The sequence below is a fragment of the Leiobunum rupestre genome, chromosome 3 (genome assembly GCF_980474605.1).
Source record: "Leiobunum rupestre chromosome 3, qqLeiRupe1.1.hap1, whole genome shotgun sequence".
Classification (NCBI taxonomy): Eukaryota; Metazoa; Arthropoda; class Arachnida; order Opiliones; family Sclerosomatidae; genus Leiobunum; species Leiobunum rupestre.
In genome coordinates, this window is record NC_143386.1 from 36,996,007 (window position 1) to 37,016,184 (window position 20,178).

A 20,178-nucleotide genomic window follows, 5' to 3' on the forward strand; every position below is an offset into this window, starting at 1 on the left:
AACAAGTACAGATTAGAGATTTAGTAGTCTTGGCTTTATTAATTAGATACTATTTGACTTGAGTTACTGATTTTAAGCGTTTCACATCTACAAAAATTTTAGGCCTTCACCTTAAATAAAGTTCTTGAGACAGCACCGATAAGTCCGATGTAAAAAAAATTGTTTTCAAAGATAATACTAAAACAAATGTTTCTTTATAGCATTTAGCGAACTACATTGTCACAATACATGCAATTGGAAATAGAGTTATAGTGAGTGACGTCCAAGAAAGTTTTTTCTTCCTACGATACAAGCGCCAAGAAAATCATTTATTAATTTTTGCTGATGACAGCAATCCACGTTGGATTACAGCAGCTTGTTTATTAGATTTTGATACAATTGCGGGTGCGGATAAATTTGGCAATATTTCAGTGGTAAGTTTTTCTTATTTAAAAAAGTCACGGTTACTTGGTTTTTGATTTTAATAAAATGTGTATAGATTCGACTACCTTCTATGATCAATGATGAAGTCGATGAAGATCCAACTGGAGTGAAAGCATTATGGGATCGTGGTTGGTTAGGAGGATCCTCGCAGAAGGTTTGCTTTCTTTGTAATTTGTTTAACTTAATGCTTAATTGTGCTAAGGTATTATTGAAAATTTTTACAGGCCGAAATTGTTGCAAATTTCCATATTGGAGAGGTGATATTGTCATTGCAGAAAGCAACGCTAATTCCTGGTGGTTCAGAATCATTAGTTTACACAACAGTATCTGGATCAGTGGGTGTAATGGTGCCATTTACATCTCATGAAGTAAGTCATTCTTACATATCAGAAGAATTAAATTAAAATTTTATACACAAGTAGCTTAATAACGTTTAACCCAAGTTAATTACATTAATTACATTAATTTAATGTATGTAGAAGAAATACAAAGGCATTCTGGAAACTAATAATTTGGCTCCCACCAAAGATAATATAGCCTTAGTCAATAGTGCTTACCCACTATTCAGAACATTGAAAAACTTATCTCCATAATTTACCTACAGCAACCGATGGAGGGCATATTCCAGAAGTGGGTAATAGCTTAATTACAAAACCATCAATCAGAAAGCTAGATGTTTTCCAATCTAGGTTATGGAGCTCTATATCATCTTTGTTCACACACATGCACTCACTAGTGAATTAACTTGCAATTTTTGGAATCTCTTGTACTCTTAAACATTCCAATCAGTTTCTATTATTGATAAAAAAAATTCAAAGTAATTGCACTTAGTTCAAAATGGGTTAATTCATGTTAACACAAAAATGTTATTTCATGTTAATTAAAAAAGTATATAGTGCAATTTTTAAAATGGGCCTAAAAGTCAGAAAGGACGGAGAATTTTAAGAATTTGTAAAAAGTCGGGGAATTCAATTTTATCTTGACACTTTTTAAAGGTAATTTTATGCTAGTTATCTGAAAAATTCTATGATTATTATTTAGTTCCTTTAATTTTTTGCTAATTTTCTTAACATTGCAATAATTCTTTTGTACTGAAATGTAGGTTGATTTCAATTTATAAACTTCTGATAAAAGTAAAATATAAAGCTAAAAACTGTCTAATTTTGGTTTTAAAAAAATCTGGGAAAATCTCTTAAAATGTTCAGGGAATTTGAATCTGAAATTCTTGTGGCAACCCTGATAGATGAATAGAAACTTATGATACAACTATAAAGGGAATGTTTCCAATTTCCTATTTGAATATCAAATATAAGCATGTTAGACAGTGAGTGTGACATAGTCCAACCAACTTTTTTTTTAATTTCGTAACAACCTCAGTCAGGAATAACACATCTAATTCAGTGACTGTGAATTAATGAGCTGAATCCGCTTTAAGCCTGGGTAGTAGTTAATCCACCACTGAACTAAAAAATATGTAAAACATTGGGAACTAATTTTTAATGCCAAGTTCAGTGTAATAGGTCCAATGTTAATGGTAGGAATTATAAAATGAAGTTGTTTTGCATTAACTTTATTAAAAACTTTTATTTTTCAGGATCATGACTTTTTCCAACATCTAGAAATGCATGTGCGATCTGAAAATCCCCCTCTTTGTGGAAGGGAACATCTGTCTTTTAGGTCATACTATTTTCCAGTTAAGGTATGTAAAATTAATTATTTATTGTAATATCTCGGTGCACATTACAAAGAGAGCCTTAGGTCGTTAATAATTGAGCTAAATTAATATAACAATTTTTTTATGAATTCTAGAATGTTATTGATGGAGATCTCTGTGAGCAGTTTAACTCCCTTGAACCAATTAAGCAAAAAAGTATTGCAGAAGATCTGGATCGAAATCCAAGTGAGGTAAACAAAGCTCATTACTTTGAACCAACATAATTCAATAGGATTATTAAAACGAAATTTGTGGTAATTTTTTAACTTACATATTTGAGATTGTAGCCATACTTAGCGCAAGAGCTAGGGTAACATTAGCTTGAAGTTGTATGATGCGGCTACACAATCGTTATCTAAGATTATTATCAGGGTGGTTACAGTCCTTCTTTTAGGTCACTGCCAGCTTAAAAGACATCTGCATCTGATTGGCATCAGTGAGAGTCCTATGTGCAGGGCATGCCTTGCAGAGGAGGAAACTTCCTCTCATGTCCTTTATGTCTGTGATTTTTATGCAGCCCAAAGGTTTGAGCACCTTGGTATGCAAAGGCTGGAAATAAGCGATTTTTTCCAAAATTTCGGTGAAGCAAATCTTGAGCTTTGTTTCAGTGACTGGGCTATTCCATCTCTAAAAGGCTGGGGCTGCACAATGGACGGCTGGTTGATGCTCCATCATAAGCTTAGGCTCTAATAAATGCTAGAGGTTACGTTAATTATAAACAATTCCTTCCTTTTACGAAGTTTGAACAGGGAAGGGATTATAATTTAAAACCTATTTTATTTGGTGTTTTCCTCCAGGGTAAAAAAGCTTAATTGTCTTAATAGTTGTCTATGGGTAGCATAGCATTGCTTTGAATAACGGTAGACTGATTGCTATTAGCACATTGCAACTCTTGTTTATTTTATATATTTTTTCAGGTCTCCAAGAAACTTGAGGATATACGTACTCGATATGCTTTTTAAATTCTGTTCATTCAGAAATCATTTTGTACATAATAAATATCATTCACGCATACTTCGAAAGAAATTGATATTTTTTTTTTAAAAAATGCAAAATGTGAGTGGATTTAAATTCTTTAAGCCAAAAAAAAATCCAAAAATTTGGTTCAGTTCATCGCATAATTAATTTTTCTCATGTTTTAATCTAAAATTGTCACTATAAATAAATTGTCATACTTCATAATAAATATTTTAATATTTCGAAAATTTTGATCTCTGGGACCATCTATTTCCCAGTGTAGTGACGTGCCTTAACACTCATTTGTTATCATAATTTTTCAAGTGTTACTCAAAATCTCCCATAAATATTTTCTACAACTTCTTCCTCTATTAAAAGTAAGGGTGCTAAAACCATTCCACGCTTTGGCTACAAATTTTGTGGTCCCTGTTTATAATCATTTTTATTTTAAAATAAATTTTGGACCAAAAGAAACAAATTTTACCATCAATTGGAATTATTTTAATGATACATAAAATGTTTTAGTTTTGGAGTACCAACATAAATATCTACCAAATGTGGCGCTCATTGGTGGTTTCTTTGGGGGAAGGAGGTTGCAGTTATGGGTGCCAATCAGTTATTCCATAATGGCTGGTAATGTAGCCACAACAAATTGTTTCACCAATACTCATTATTTTCTGATATTATTTGTGGGTTCTGACAAGATGATTGCAATGTTACACTTTGACAAGTTGTTTAGTGTTCACTTTCCAAGTCGACTGAACTGGGAAAAGTCCCAAAGTTGAAATTGTTTTGTTCATGGATAGCTCCAAAACTCAGCAGCTGGGCTTTTATGAAAGCCGTGTTGTTTTTGACACTTTTCCAGTCAGAAATTTTTGCCATATGCTGCTGTGCAGACTTCTGTCTTAAAAAGAAATACTGGGGCAAAACTATAGGTTATTTCCTCGGACAGGCTCTAAATCAGTTTAGTATCACTTCTACATTTGTTCTTAGCTGTTTTAATATCCTCGCAGAACTAAGCGCCTATAACTCTATTGGGTGCCTGGTCATATGGGGTATCAAGTTAATGAGAAGGCCAAAATTGTAGTCAAGGAGAATGCAGAGGCTATGTTCTATGACGCTGACCCTGCCATTCAGACCCAACCACCCATCCAATCAATAATATACTGGGTGTCTGTTTTTGCTCGAAAAGGGTGTATTAAGGAAAAAAGTATTATTTGTAGAATTTTTTAATTTTTAGGGTATACGTTTAAAGTCGGGAACTAATTTCTAAATTTCTGAAAAATTTAATAGATTTGCATGGTTTTCAAAAATTTATCATTTGACCGGTACGTGTAAGGCGAAAATTTTATATGATAAAATCGTAGAGCATACTTGAAAACGTATAAATAAAGTTGATTCGGTTGAAAAAGACCGATTTTTCACAAAGATATGAGATCATGAAAAATAACAAGTTGGTCATAGGAGACAATAGCCATATTAAAAAATGCTGAAAATTTACAGTGTGCCTATTTTGTAGCTGTGCAGCATAGCTTATTTCATTAGTCTCGTATGAAATCTATGGTTCAATAATACCCCTGTTTGCTGCGATAACCTTGTAACAGACGGATTTTGGCGCTTCCTTAGTTTACAATAGTATTAGGCCTAAGGTAAGTGTGGTAATAGCGTTACCCACTTGACAACCTGCCACATCCTATTTCCTACTTATATTATCTTTTTGTATAACTGTGAAGACTGCGGTTATCAATTAACTCAATGTTGTTTAAACTTACGTCGTTATGTTCCTAGTGCGGGGCATAGGGCAAAAGTCACTATTTTTTATATGCGTTTCTCCACGCACCGGACAGGGCGTTATCGTCAGTCGGGAGATATAAATACCTCGGCGGCAGAAGGAGAAGGTCAGAACCATACAGAAGGGAGAGAGAAACAGGAGGGCTGTGGAGAGAAGAGTCTCCACTGCAAGAGTCCAGTCCAGCCAGTGTAGTTGTTCTTCCACTGAACAACCCTCTCGTTAGTCCTTGGTTAGCGATTAGTTCGACCAGTATTGTTTTTGCCGTCGTTATCTCGACGTACAGAGGTTAGTTGTAGGGTCTGTTTCGCCGGTCGGTCGCCATGGCTGAGTGAACTTTTGCCCTTATGGTTTCTCGTACTTATTAATTATTAAGCAACAAATACTACTTTAAACTCGTACTTAATTTCTTAATCTTATATTATTTAAATAGGCTTAAGCCTTAGAACGTTGTAATGTATCGATGTTAAACGATGAACAGTAAACACCTTTTTTCTAGTCTTTCTTGTCTTTTAGTCATTACTTAGTACGTAGTTAATACTTTAAGCTCGATCCCAGGTCTACTGGATCCATATCGGTTACAACCTTTTTTAGTTTTTAAAAACGTTTATGGTACACTAATTAGAACTCTATTTTACATGCAATTATTTTTAATCGTAACGATTTGTCGGTTTTCAATTTAGTATTTAAAGCGACAATATTGTTAACTGTCATCAGTCTCATTCCAATCTGGTATGCTTATTTACAGTCAGCAAGAGCGCACTTTAATGGTCGAAATAATTTGCGGTCCAGGGAATCGTAACGTTTCTAGAGTTACCTAGTTGTTTCAAGTTCGCTATCTCGCTATCCTAACAGAAAACAAAGTTGTAACGCCGTTCTCAGATATTGTTCGGGACTTCAACGACAATGGAAATGTCAATCCCAGATCCCGCGGTCAATGCCATCACAACATCGACATGGAAGACATTATACTAGCCTATTTTGTAGTACAACCGCAAGCAAGCACTAGAAGCGCAAGTGAGGATCTGCGTTTAACAAGGGATCCTGTCTGGAGAATCCTTCGCCACCACCACTTCCATCTGTTCCGAGCGACCCTCTATCAAGCTCTTCATAATGGAGATATGTAACGTTGATTTAATTTTTGCAACTGGCTTACCATCATATGCTCGATGAATGTTCGTTTTCGACGTGTGGGCTATTTAATCACATGCCGAGTGACGTAAATCCTCACTGGGGATTTCCTCATCACCACCAAGTGCAATTTAGACTAAACGTCTGGCAGGTTTGGTTGGTGATCGTGTAATTGGCCTGTTCTTTTCTTCCTAATCACATCTATGGACAGAACTACCTGGCCTTCCTTCAAAACGAATTAGCTAATACCTAAGACGACATTTCTTTGGCTAACTAGTAATTACAGACACCTTTGCACAGGGTGCTGGGAGACCAAATTTGCGGCCAAAAATCCACAGCGTATCTACCTATAACATTTATACATATTTCGCTTTGTTTTGGTGAGAGGAGTTCGAAAATGTTACTTTGGAGACGATAGCGCCACCTGGTTTCTACTTCGCCTACAGGTGGCGCTACATACTAGTGCTTATGATATATCATAAATCTATCATAAGTAGATTTTTATACGAAGTTAGTCTATTTGAACGTAATTAACCCTTTCAAAAATTCTGATTTAGGTTGAAAACCACTGAAATTTGAACTTTTCGGTCAACTTCAACCCTAAATATTTCAAAATTGCGCGCGAATGCGCAGCTAAAAATTTCGTAGAAAAATTGTTCAGTATTTTCTCAGTACATTTCGAAATTTTCAGATTGGTATCTCGTGGAACTTTTAAGCAATTAATTTTCAAAGTAACGAGTAAAGTACCTGAAAATGAAGGGGGTCTTCCATAAATATTAAAGGCAAATTGACAAATTAAAATTTCACACGAAAATCAAAAATAAATTTATTCGTTTGAGTCTAATTCTAAATTATCCAAACATCAAAGCTCTCTGAATGGAATGCGGATGTTTCTTCGTCCTCTTCAATATTTTCTGTTGTATGAACGTTTGTTTGTGGCTCAGCCAACAAATTGGCGTACTCCTTGAGGTAAATTGAATTTATTTAGCTTCTTGAGTCGTTATCCCAACGAATAATTCGAGATGACTGGGTCAGATGATTCCAAAGATCTATTGAAAACGTCTAATAAATTAGCGACGCTACTTCACTTCCTAGCGTGAAATTATCTATATTGGCGATATAATTTATTTCTAGACTCGCCTACTGGTAAAGTTGAATTTAGAATTATGTCTCCTCCATGTATCAACACCTTGTGTAATGTAACCTCATGTAGTACCAAGAGTAATTCGCGACGTACTTCTTAGCGACGTTTTGACAGAATTGGTCAAAGAGTTGAGGATCAATAGGTAGACCACAGGAAATTGTGGACAGTATAACAAAAAGGTCATCTATTAGCCACTTTTCTAAGTTAAGGATTTCTGCAAATAAATTTCGATACTGAAAGCTGTTCTGGCAGTATTGCCGTCATTTGTTGTTCCACTGCCTCCAGATTTAGGAAAATCTACCCTTAATCCCATTTCTTTCAGAAATCTTGTATGAACACCTTCATTTCTTTGGGCATATTTATATTTTTTTCGGTTCCCTCAACTCTCCAACAATATAACCCTGGAAAATTCCTGTACCCAAGATGTAAGCAAAATTCAAAAAACCGTATCCACGCGTGAAGTGGACTAATGCCATATTGCAAATTCTCGGGGTTTGGTTTAAGCCCGAGGGGCTGATCACTCCGCGCAATCGGTGTACAGAGCCGTACCTTTGACTGTACTAATGGTATTACGCGTAATCTTTGAAGTCCCTGCCTTTGGCAGTGGTAATATAAGCGTAATCCGGTGTACAGATTTTCTAAGAGTGGTTAGCCCCTCGTTTAAACCTGACAGAAGAGTTTTCAAGGTTGTTGAACATTTTTGGTTAAGCGCCACAAATAGGGCACGTTACCTGAGATTTAGTATTAGTCAAAATACTTAATACTTTTCCATCAATCACGGTACCGTTCATGTGAAAATTTACTTTAGTAGGTACGTTTTGTTCTAGTTCTTTGTCACAGGTCAATTCTTGAAGATTTGCTATTTCCGAATCCACTGATTTTTTTTTCAGCCAGTATAGTTTCTTTAGATTCCTTCAAGAACTTTAAAGAAAGAGGTCGCCAGTAGCGAACCGACTGAGGCGCAGGGTTTTGCCATAGTACTACGTCTAACGATTTTAGCTGAAGTGGAGTGACAATGGTCGCTAGCAAAGAATTAAGATCAAAAGGTTCATTACCGGTGTGGATTTGTTTGTATATTGATTGGCCTGTACTGCAGTCAAAACCTCATGAGCAAACCAAAACCAAATCGAGAATTTTTATTGACATAGACTTAGAATATTGGTTCAATACTTCACGCCGTATTTCGATAATTCTTTTACCAGTATGGTGCAGTAGATAGTTAAGAGAAACCGCTATACGAGTCTCACTAACCAACGTGGATCCTTGAGGATAACATTTTTTTTCGCTTGAGCTACCAATATAAGAAGGGTATAATTCAAATCCGCGACTAATAGCACCTTTCCTTAAAATTTTGTAGAGGTTTACGGAAATATCGCCATCTATTAAAGGGAATAGAACCTCCAACGCATTCTTTATGGGAGACCCCATAAATTTCCTTTATTCCCTTCACAATCGGCGATTATCAGCGCCGCAGGTGTGAAAAGCCATGGGAGGCAGCGGGCAATATTGGAACCCTCGGAGGGTGACAGAAATACCAGAGGTTATATTCCCTTTAACAAAAGTCTGCGGTGAATCATTGACCTTACCATGCTTTATTTTAAGCAAATTTGTTATTCGTTTTCGTTTTAAAAAACATCTTCAGTACTTTTTAAAATGTTCGTCTAGTTTAGAATAGTCGATGGTGAATCATTGCTTTTAATCTCAAGCCACTATTTTTTGGACGCGTTATTCAAAAAATCTTAAGTGATGACCCCCGTCATTTTCAGGTACTTTACTCGTTACTTTGAAAATTAATTATTTAAAAGTTCCACGAGATACCAATCTGAAAATTTCGAAATGTACTGAGAAAATGCTTAAAAAAATTTCTACGAAATATTTAGCTGCGCATTCACGCGCAATTTTGAAATATTTAGGGTTAAAGTTGACCGAAAAGTTAAAATTTCAGTGGTTTTCAACCTAAATCATAATTTATGAAAGGGTTAATTACGTTCAAATATACTCTTACTTCGTATAAAAATCTACCTATGATAGGTTTATGATATATCAAAAGCAGTAGTATGTAGCGCCACCTGTAGGCGAAGTAGCCACCAGGTGGCGCTACCGTCTCCAGAGTAACATTTTCGAACTCCTCTCACCAAAACAAAGCGAAATATGTATAAATGTTATAGGTAGATACCCTGTGGATTTGTGGCCGCTTTGGTTCCAGCATGACGTTGCCCCAGCACCTTGTTGCTGAATATCTAAACGTTGAGTTCTCTCGGCGTTGGATTGGAAGGAACGGCCCCGTGAGATGGCCTACAAGGTTAGCAGAGATAACACCACTAATTTTTTTTCCCGATGGGGCTTCTTCAAAATAGGCACATTTTTATGGCTATTGCCTCCTATGACCAGTTTGTTATTTTTCATGAGCTCATATCTTTGTGAAAAATCGATCTATTTCAACCGAAGCAACTTTATTTGTACGTTTTCAAGTATGCTCTACAACTTGGTCTTTGAAACTTTTCGATTATCACCTACTGGTCCAAACATACATTTTTGAAAAACATGCAAATCTTTTTAAATTTTTCTGAAATATAGAAATTAAATAGTTCCCGACTTTATATGTATACCCTAACAATTTCAAAACTCTACCTATAATTCCTTTTTCTAAAAACACCCTTTCCGAGCAAATAAGACACCTGGTATACGGCCCCTCACCCTTTAACCGACATGGGAGAAAGTAAGGTTTAACTAAATGGTCGCCTGCAATGCCACACCAGACATTTACGCTAAACTGCTCTTTGTGTGTTCTAATAGTAGTCACGTGAGGGTTTATTTGACACCACTGGTGACTATCACGGGATCAATTGGCCTCGTCAGCTGATAAGACAGATTTCGGAAACTCTGGATCTACTGCAACTCTATCCACAAGCCATTGACAAAAGACAGTTCGCCTCGGACAGTCCCCGTGGTTAAGTGATTGAACTTTCTGAAGGTGGTAGTTGTGATATTGATGGCCGTTCTGGATTCTTCACACAATAACGTGATGGACTCCCAATCGCCTCCCGACGTCCCGGGTACTCGTTCAGGGATCATCGTCGAAAATAGTCTTTTGGGGACAACTCAAAGACCTCGTGTATAAAACTGAAGTCCGCGACATTGACGACCTACGCCAAAGAATAATTGACGGCTGTGACACTATTCGTAACACGTCCAGAATCTTCAAACGGGTTCGACAATCTTTCGTACGAAGGGCTCATGCCTATATCAGAGCCCAAGGTGGTCATTTTGAACAGTTTCTGTAATTTAATTACTTTTCATACTTGTGCCTTAAATGTCAAATTATCAAAAAGATCCAATTTCAATTAACATCTTTATTTGTAACTGCCCAGCAAACACAAACACGTCCTATGGACATCCGATAGACGTCATAAAATAATAATTATCAGTTATAGTTCTTAGACCGCTTTTTTCTTAGTTACTTAATAGCGTTTTCCATTGGGATCGCTCGGAGACCGCTCGGAATTCTACGATGACGTCAGGACTCTTACTCGGATCGACGCGAAATCGTTGAGAGAGCAAAAAAAAAGTTGATCCGTAACTCGAGACAGACCAGTTTTGAGTGGTCGGCGAGCGAGTGATTCCGCCAATGGAGGACGCAACTCGCCCTCGGAGCAGGTTTTTTTCTACCCAATGGAAATCGAAAAAAAATTACGAGCAGTCTGCGATCGCTCGGACCAGGCCAATGGAAAACGCTATTAAGTTACTACAGGTGGAAAATATAAAAATGCGGGGCTTATTTTGAAAATACAGATTAGGAGGCTCCACGACGGGCTAAAGCTATGATTACGTGTTCTTAGTACGTCTATGGGTTCTTGCTCGAACTTATCTCCGAAATGCTTTTTAGGAGACGTGCGTAGCGTCACTAGCTTGATTATGTGGGACGAGGCTTAACCACAAAACCATGACCCAGACCCATTGAAATGATAAATTACGGAGGTTAGTTAGATATCCATTTTGAAAGTTGGCCTCGTTATTTTAGATTTAAATTGAATTATGAAAATTAATATTTGGCATAATTAAATTCTTAAAGTTCGTTAATCTTAGAGGAAGTACCTTTATTTATGAGAACAAATACCTTTAAAATTAATTAATTTTGATATTAATGTGTTATTATTCTTTTTCGGGACTTTTCTTTTCATCTGGCAACGCCAAACGAAGCCATCAATGTTCTCTGGTATATCCCAATCGACCGAATTCAATATGTTTCCGAAATATAGCCCAAAAGGCGGATTCGGTTCATTGGGACCTTTTGTTTTGTTTTTTACTTCTGCCCCGAGATATAGCAGGGTACGCAAAAAACGTTATACCTAAACAAAATTGCTACAGGTGTACTAACGGTAAGGTTAGGCTAGTCTCTCACTTCTCTAGGGTGGCGCGCTTTTATAAATATATTTATGCTTTGAACTTTTTATTTATATCAAGAATACAATAATTCGAACAATTTCATTTTTTAATGTGAATGGTTAAGTTTGTAGCAATTGCGTCGAGTAAGGCTAACGCGACTTCTTCATTCGAACCCTCCTTTGAGAGCTATTTTCTCCATTTTAGCTAACTGGCTCCAATAAGAATATCAACACTTATTTATATAAGAAGTAAACCTATTTCGAGGGGCTGATCACTCCACGTAATCGGTGTACAGAGCCGTACCTTTGACTGTACTAATGGGACTACGCGTAATCTTTGAAGTCCCTGCCTTTGGCAGTGGTAATCTAAGCGTAGTCCGGTGTACAGACTTTCTAAGAGTGGTTAGCCCCTCGACCTATTTAAAAAACGTCTCATAAAAACGAAATTTGATGTACTATAAAAAATAATATAAACGTGCAAAATTGGGCTGTAAACCGCACAATTGGTTTATTTTCGATCAATTGGGACTCAATGTTAAATCGTTTTCGAACGAATGGGATTTCGGTCGAATGGGACCAAAGCATGTTCTCTTCACGAACCGAAAGTGTCAATTCGTCTCCGCAGTTTGAACAATTTTGAGATGTTCCCAACAACTTTTTATCTTGTAACCACTCTAAAACTGTTCTTTTCGATTTACACACATCATGAATTTCAAACGAGGTTATAACTTCTGCCTCCTCTACAGGCCCGTAGCCAGAAAAATTTCGTTAAGGGGGGCAGAAGCTTTTTGTGATGGCTGAGGGGGCACATTTTTTTCGTTACCTAATTTCGAAAATTAACATAAGTGGCACCGTGAAATGTTTTTGGTGTCCAACAAAAAGAAAAACCTTGCTTTCTGAAGCAGACCATTCTACAACTTGTATTTTATTAAGAAATAGTTTCCTATAAATAACGATCTAAATCTTCGACAAAGACAAAATTAAAATTTCAACGAATAGAAGTTTAACAAACTAATAAAGATGAAGGGGCAGAGAGTATTCTTTGAGGGGTAATGGATTCAATTGAGGGGGCAGGTGGGGGCAAATAAAAACTTCATTTGAGGGGGCAACATTTATTTTTGAGGGGGCACTGCTCCTCTATCAAACCATAATAATCATTATCTACAGCAGACCCAGAACTCGATTCCGATTCCGACAATGGTGGACGAAACTCTCCCTTGGAGCAGGTTTTTTCTGCCCAATGGAAAACGAAAAAATATTACGAGCAGTCCGCGATCGCTTGGACCAGGCCAATGGAAAACGCTATTACAGGCCGACCTGCTAGCCTACTATGAATTCGGACACGCCCTAAGACCAACTGGCACTTAAGTCCCCAAGCAACTCGTCGGCCTGCAAAATGACTAAAGGCTACAATTCTGCAGCTTCAAACAGAATCAAACTCCCCCGAAAAAATCATCGGATGCATTTCTGAACTCGCCCACATCATCTGCCTATCCTAAACCTGGAACATCCACTCTGGAAGTAACATTATAATACCTTACGGTTCCTACTTGCGGAAATCATTACTAAACAAACAGGACTGGCTTAATAGTCACGTGATACAGCTGAGGTTAGGTCTGACGTACTAGCTAGATATGCGTCTATTGCAGCTTGGGAAAAGACTATTAAAAGCCTTTCTTCCTCCCTTGATGAACACCGAGATGATACTACCCGCTATGAACATGAGGATGAGGAGCAACGCCTCAGTACGCTCGATCACCAACAGGATCAATTAACTCTCTTTAACGACAATATTGATTTGAAAAGAGAAGTAATGATACCAGCGTGGCGAAGAGTTTCTTAAATATTGAACAGGGTTGTATCTGATAAAAATTCTGAAGTACAGGGTCTAGATAATACTTAAATTAATGGTTAACCCACATTTCGTATTTTTGACCGTGAAATTAACGGTTAAAATACAATATGTTTGTTTACGGTAATACAACACTAAATAAAATTGTAAAACGTAAAACAGATTAATTCAAAATTTGCAACTCTCGTTGAAAAGCTAGTTTCAATTTTCTAATAATAGACCCATGTTGAAAGTTGGGGGGCCGAAAATTAAAATTTTTACCTGGCAACTCAGCATTTGGACGGAACATCCGTTTCCTTACTTCCGCCTGTATATTTCAATGGCGGTCACGTGGTTCAAAACGTCACAAACAGGATGTTCCGTCCAGAGGTCTCAGTTAAGCCTCGTCTGCGGCCCCTCTTTTGTTATGGGTCTATTGCTTAATACATGCAGTGGCAAATTAACCAATAGGCTGAGAGGGTTCAATCCTAGGGCCTGGAACTGGTCAAAAGATAGGGGCGCCCGAGACCAAGCCTCTAATATATTCAAGTCTAGGGACCCGAATTATTCATATCGACATAAATATAATCCGACAGTAAAATCGGATGGCATGAAGTCTTCGTGATTGTATTCTACTGGGACCAACATATGATTTACATATCACAAGTACTAATTCGTCAGTTCAGCAGTGGATGTTGTAAAATTATGAACGATTTAAATCTGTAAATTCGACAGTAAGATCACTGTTTTAAAACATAATTTGGTTTACCATTTTTCTTAACCGAATATGTTTATGGGTATCTTTATGTTTGCTGGGATCACCACTGAGGGCGCCACCAAAAGAGCAAAGGGTGGCGTCTGACACAACGGAGAAGGCAGTCAGACGATTGACGAATGCTATGCATGTAAGACACGCTTTTAGATCATTAAAGTATTTTGTTAGTTATAATACGACTCTTTATTATAAACGACAAACATGGTGTCAGAAGTAGCTAGTTTTGAAGATAAAATTCGTCAGTGATGTGTGCAATATATTGAGTACAATTCTTTTTCCGCCACGATAAGCCTTGCCATCGGCGCCAAGAATCATGGAAGCTCATGGGCCTATACCCTCACCCATGTGCATGAATTTCGCGGACTTTAAGGAGGCGTACGAAGATTATTTAATATTCACGGAATTGAATCGAAAACCAGCGACGTATAAAGTGGCCTTGCTTCGATCGTTAATGGGAGCCGAATGTAAGAAGATAATGCAAAGCCTACCACTCTCTGCGGAAGATTTACAGGATGACACCAGAATCTTAATAGCGTTGAATAGCCATTTTAAACCGAAGACAAATGTTCTATACGAACGGTCCATATTTTTACACGCTCACCAATTAGTGAATGAAACTGTAGATCAGTATTATATCAGGCTACGACAACTCGTCAAGGACTGTAATTACAGCGCAGCTGTGGTCGAAGAGTGTATCCGTGACAAATTAGTGATGGGGTCTAAAGACACTAAGGCCAAGGAATCTTTATTTCGAGAGGAGGATATTGTCACAATAGACAAAGCATTGAATGCACTACGCATAAGTGAAAGAGCCAAAGCACAGTTAAGCGAACTAAACAAACTTGATCCCGCCACACACCAAGCGTCCAATACAGAAGGAGAAACAGACACCATTCACCAAATACAGCGGTATCAACGCAGAGGCGCAGCAGCGGTAAGAAGAGGTGGTTCCACAGTCCAGCAGCGGGGCAATTTTCGGCGGAACAGTTATGCAGATAAAGGCAGTGGATGTGGGTACTGTGGTAGCAGTACAGCCCACATTAATGGTCCAAGGGAATGTCCAGCTTGGGGAAAGCAATGCGATTACTATAAATCCTACAATCACTTCAAGAAAGTGTGCGGAAAACAGAAGAAGCAAAAAACGTTAGATGACGCTCGTCAGGTGGAAGGTGAAGAATATAGACCAAGTTATCTCGTAGCCTCTGGAATGGGGCAATACACCCAGGAATAAAGCAACTATTCGGAAGATCTTTTCGTAGTTGAAGAAATCACGTCCATCGGACAAGATGAAGCTCAGATAGAGGCACTAGAGTCCATCGGACACAGTCACAGGGCAGCAAAATATTTCGTAACATTAACAGTCTCTTCTCAGCCAAGACAACCACCAGCTTCACTAACTTGTCAAATTGATACAGGGGCCACCTGCAACATTATTTCCTACAGGGATTACTGCACCATCACACATCAGGACAGTCCACCGTTAAATGTATCGTACTCACAGTTACGTCTTTATGATGGTCATATAATTACGCCAGAAGGAACGTGTGTTCTGCAGTGCTCCTTGGGAGAAAATAAATACAACGTTCAATTTCAAATACTGCAACAAGATGTCACACCCTTAATGTCAGCCCGAACCTCAGTAGAGTTAGGTCTCGTAACATTTGATAAACGTTATCTCACCGTTCATCAAGTCTCAAGCACCTCAAGTACATGGAATACATCCTGTCCTCAAATCAAACAAGATGACCAAGAAACCAGAGTTTTGGCACGAGCGCAATCAGAAGCAGTAAAGATAATTCAAGAATTTCCCGACGTTTTCGAAGGATTGGGCTGTTTTCCGGGGAAGTACCAGATAGACATGGATCCGCAGGTAGTACCGGTACAACACGTACCTAGGAGAGTTCCGGTAGCACTCCTGCAGCCTCTGAAAGATAAACTGGATGATTTACAACGGCGAAAGGTCATAGAGAGAGTCACACGTCCAACAGCATGGATCAGTAGCCTAATGATTGTACGACGAAAGGAAAAAATTCGCATCTGTCTGGATCCGAAGGATCTGAATAAAGCCATTCGGCGCCCGAAATATCAAATGCCCACTTTGGATAGTATTTTACCTCGACTACAAGGAGCCAAGATTTTTTCAGTCGTGGACGCCAAAGACGGGTTCCACCAAATTGAGTTAGCAGAGGAGAGTACCGATCTGACAGCATTCTGGACCCCGTTTGGTCGCTTCAAATACCGTCGACTACCATTTGGGATATCCTCCGCTCCGGAAGAGTTCCAACGTCGCTTATTGGAACTGCTGGAGGGACTGGACGGTGTAGAAGATATAGCGGATGATATTTTAATAATGGGTCGAGGAGAAACACCGCAGGAATATATAGAAGATCACAATCGTAATCTTCACGCGCTATTGGTTCGTGCCAGAGAAAAACATCTTATACTTAACAAGGAGAAATTACGACTGGCCGTGGCCGAAGTTAAATACATGGGACACGTGATTACCACCAGAGGCATTTATCCAGACCCAGCAAAGGTGGAAGCGATAATGAAAATGCCACCACCGACGGATCGGAAAGCCGTACAAAGACTATTGGGTAGTGTTAACTATTTAGCACGTTTTGTACCATCTATGTCTGCAATCACGGAACCGCTGAGAATTCTGATGGAAAAGGACGTCATTTTTACTTGGGAACAAGCACAAGCCGCGGCCTTCAATCGCATTAAAGAGCAGTTGAGCAACGCACCCATATTGGCGTATTACGATATCGCTAAGGAAGCAACCGTTCAATGCGACGCTTCAGAATCAGGCCTCGGAGCAGTGTTACTGCAGGAAGGCAAACCTATTGCATATGCCTCGAGAGCACTAACACCAACTGAGCGCAATTACGCGCAGATAGAAAAAGAGTGCTTAGCAATTCTGTTTGCGTGTTTAAGGTTTGATCACTATATCGGAGCACGGCCATTAGTCACAATACACACCGATCATAAACCACTGATACCCATATTTCAGAAGCCTTTACGCTGTGCGCCAAAACGACTGCAACGGATGATCTTACAGCTCCAAAATTATCACCTCGAACTGCAGTATCGTCCGGGAAGTACTCTGTTTGTTGCGGATATGCTGAGTAGAGCCTACCTACCGGAGTCACCAGAGTCACGAGATCAAGATATAGTTTATGCAGTCGAACGGATTTTAAATGAAGTATCAGAAATCAATCCAGTTCAATACTTGCCAGTCAGCACAGCAACTCTAGAATATGTGCGGCAAGCAACAAAGGAAGACCCAGTCTGTCAGTCACTGACGCGGTTAGTGCTGAAGGGCTGGCCCATAAATAGACAAGAAGTACCTCAAGAAGTCAGGCAGTACTGGTCAGAAAGGGGCGATATTACGTTCCAAGAAGGGCTACTGTACCGAGGACAAAGAATAATAATACCACACTCAATTCGCCATGAGATATTGGCGCGAATACACTTCAGTCATGTTGGCGCAAAAGCTACTATAAGGAAAGCCAAGGATGTAATTTATTGGCCGGGAATGGCAGCGGACATCAAAGGATATGTCAGTAAATGCAGTGCCTGCAACACCTTCATGGCTAAACAAAAACTAGAGACCTTACAGCCGTATGAAATTCCGCAGCGCCCGTGGCAGATGGTGGGACAGGATGTATTTACCATCAATGGAATTAACTACCTTGTGACAGTCGACTATTTTAGTTGCTACTGGGAGCTTGATCGATTGACCTCCACAACATCATCGGCGCTAATACAAGTCTCACGACAACATTTTGCCCGGCATGGAGTGCCCCAAGTAGTAATAACGGACAATGGTCCCAACTTTGTTAGTGAGGAGTATGATCGCTTTGCTCGACAATGGGGTTTTGTGCATATCACCACATCCCCATATCACAGCCAGTCGAACGGGAAAGCTGAAGCGGCTGTGAAGGTAGCGAAAAGATTGGTCAAAAAGGCGGTGTACTGCAAACAGGAATTGGAACTGGCATTATTAGAATGGAGAAATACACCACAACAAGACGGTGTGAGTCCAGTACAGAAATTTTATGCACGGCGGACGCAGGGACTGCTTCCGGTTACAAATCAGTTGTTAATGCCCGTGGTTATACCGAGGATTCCAGAGTTAATCAAGGAAAGACAACAGAAAATCAAACAGCAATACGACAAGGGCAAACAAGACCTAGGACGAATAAACATAGGTAGACAAGTTCACGTACAACCACGTGAGAGGCAATCTCGGTGGGTGGCAGCGGAAGTAATTAAACAAGTCGGACCGAGGTCGTACTTAGTCAAAACAGAAAACGGCGCAATTCTACGGAGGAATAGAAGATTTCTTAAAGAATTAGGAGGACAACGGTTGCCACCACCACGGGATACTACGAGGTCTGATAAAAAAGATAATAGCGTAATTTACCGGCCTCAGTATCAAGGTCAAATAACGCCAGCCTTACAAACACAGATGGGGCATCAAGTACCATATCATCAGGCGCATGAGACCAAACAAATAAAGCTCACCAACCAACCAACGAATCATCGAGTGAACAAGTATACACGTAGAGAGGGCGCCAATCAACCCTTCAGACCACAGACAGCACAAACCTCCAGCACCGAGTCAGCATTAGCAGCTATTACAGCGCTACCAGAACCACAGTCAATAGAAACGGGGAAGTCGCTGCAGGGAAATACTATAGAAGGAAGCAAGCAATTAAATCAAGGGTTCCTTCAGGGCTCAACGGCACTAGCGCATGTTGGAAAAGATATCCCGACTGCTCATCCAGTGGTAATTCCGTCTGCAGATATGGATAACTGTGCGAACAGTTTACCGGAATCAGTCAGAACTAGAAGTCCTACGTATGCGGGGGTGCTTAGTCAACCAATTGAATTGGATAGTCGGGAACGGATACAAACAGGCCATGCCCAGCGTCCAAAGTTGCGACCGAGCTCAAATAGATGCCGACCGGAGTGGCAAAAGGATTTTGTATTGGACTAAGCAAATGAAACCAGTTCAAAGAAAAGTTTTTTTTTATGAAGGACAATTAAAAGGGGAGATGTTTATGGGTATCTTTATGTTTGCTGGGATCACCACAGAGGGCGCCACCAAAAGAGCAAAGGGGGGCGTCTGACACAACGGAGAAGGCAGAATATGTATATAAAAGTGCTTAATAAATGAAAACAGGAAAAAAATTACGGCCGTGATGAAGCTCGTAGAAAAGGGCGTGTCTTAACGCGGGAACACTCACGAGAAAAACTCTCACGCCTCGCTACCCTAATTCGACGAAAACTCGTCATTAAGCCTAGTCATGGTAATTATATTATTAGCTTACCTGATTATCTCTTTTATAACCATACAAATACCTGAAATTAGGTATCACTACACTTCTTTCGCGAAGAACATTATAAATACTTCAAAATATTAAGTACGATAACAAATTGAGGTTTTTAAATCCATTGTTTTATAGGACTTTTTTGCGCGGGAAGATCGCCTATTTGCTACCATGACGACGCATTCTTTTCGCGTCAAACCTCCAGTCAATGAATTAGAAATGTCATGTTACGTCTTACACCTGACGTAGTTAAGCCCCGCTTTTTTCTCTATCGTATCACCGTCCCAATGGAACCTTAGACATTTCAAGTGTATACCTCTATAGTTTCCTGATGAAAAATATATAACATTATGGAAATATTGATTAAAGTCGTCTATTGGGTAAATCCTAATAGAGGTATAATTTTAATTGCAGAGGGCGCAAGAATTGTTTTTTTTTAAGAATTGGAATGCAACATCATCTTAGGGATGTTTTTCATTTACCTCAATTAAAATATGTTTGTCTGTTGCACACCCTAACACGCCAATAAAGCTATTTGAATAAGTCTTTTTGTCTTTGTTGGAAGTCGATTGCGTTTATAGTCTAAGGGCGCGTTCCAGTGACGAAAAACTCTCGTAAATTTACGAAAAAGGGGCGTGTCTAGTAGAAATACGATACTTTTTCAAAAACGCGTTCCAGAGACGTTTTAAC

The 20,178-nt window shown here is 39.0% G+C and overlaps 1 protein-coding gene across 1 annotated transcript in view; it reads left to right on the top strand.

Moving 5' to 3' along the window:
• The window catches only part of Sf3b3 (splicing factor 3b subunit 3), a 29,380-nt gene extending 25,870 nt beyond the window's left edge, over positions 1-3,510 (top strand). The window contains exons 18-23 of the mRNA XM_090168119.1: positions 201-413; positions 479-577; positions 648-791; positions 2,018-2,122; positions 2,233-2,328; positions 3,055-3,510. Of these exons, the coding sequence (XP_090024245.1) occupies positions 201-413; positions 479-577; positions 648-791; positions 2,018-2,122; positions 2,233-2,328; positions 3,055-3,099 (702 nt within the window). The 3' untranslated portion in view covers positions 3,100-3,510. The remainder of the gene's footprint in view (positions 1-200; positions 414-478; positions 578-647; positions 792-2,017; positions 2,123-2,232; positions 2,329-3,054) is intronic.
• Positions 3,511-20,178: the final 16,668 nt, after the last annotated feature.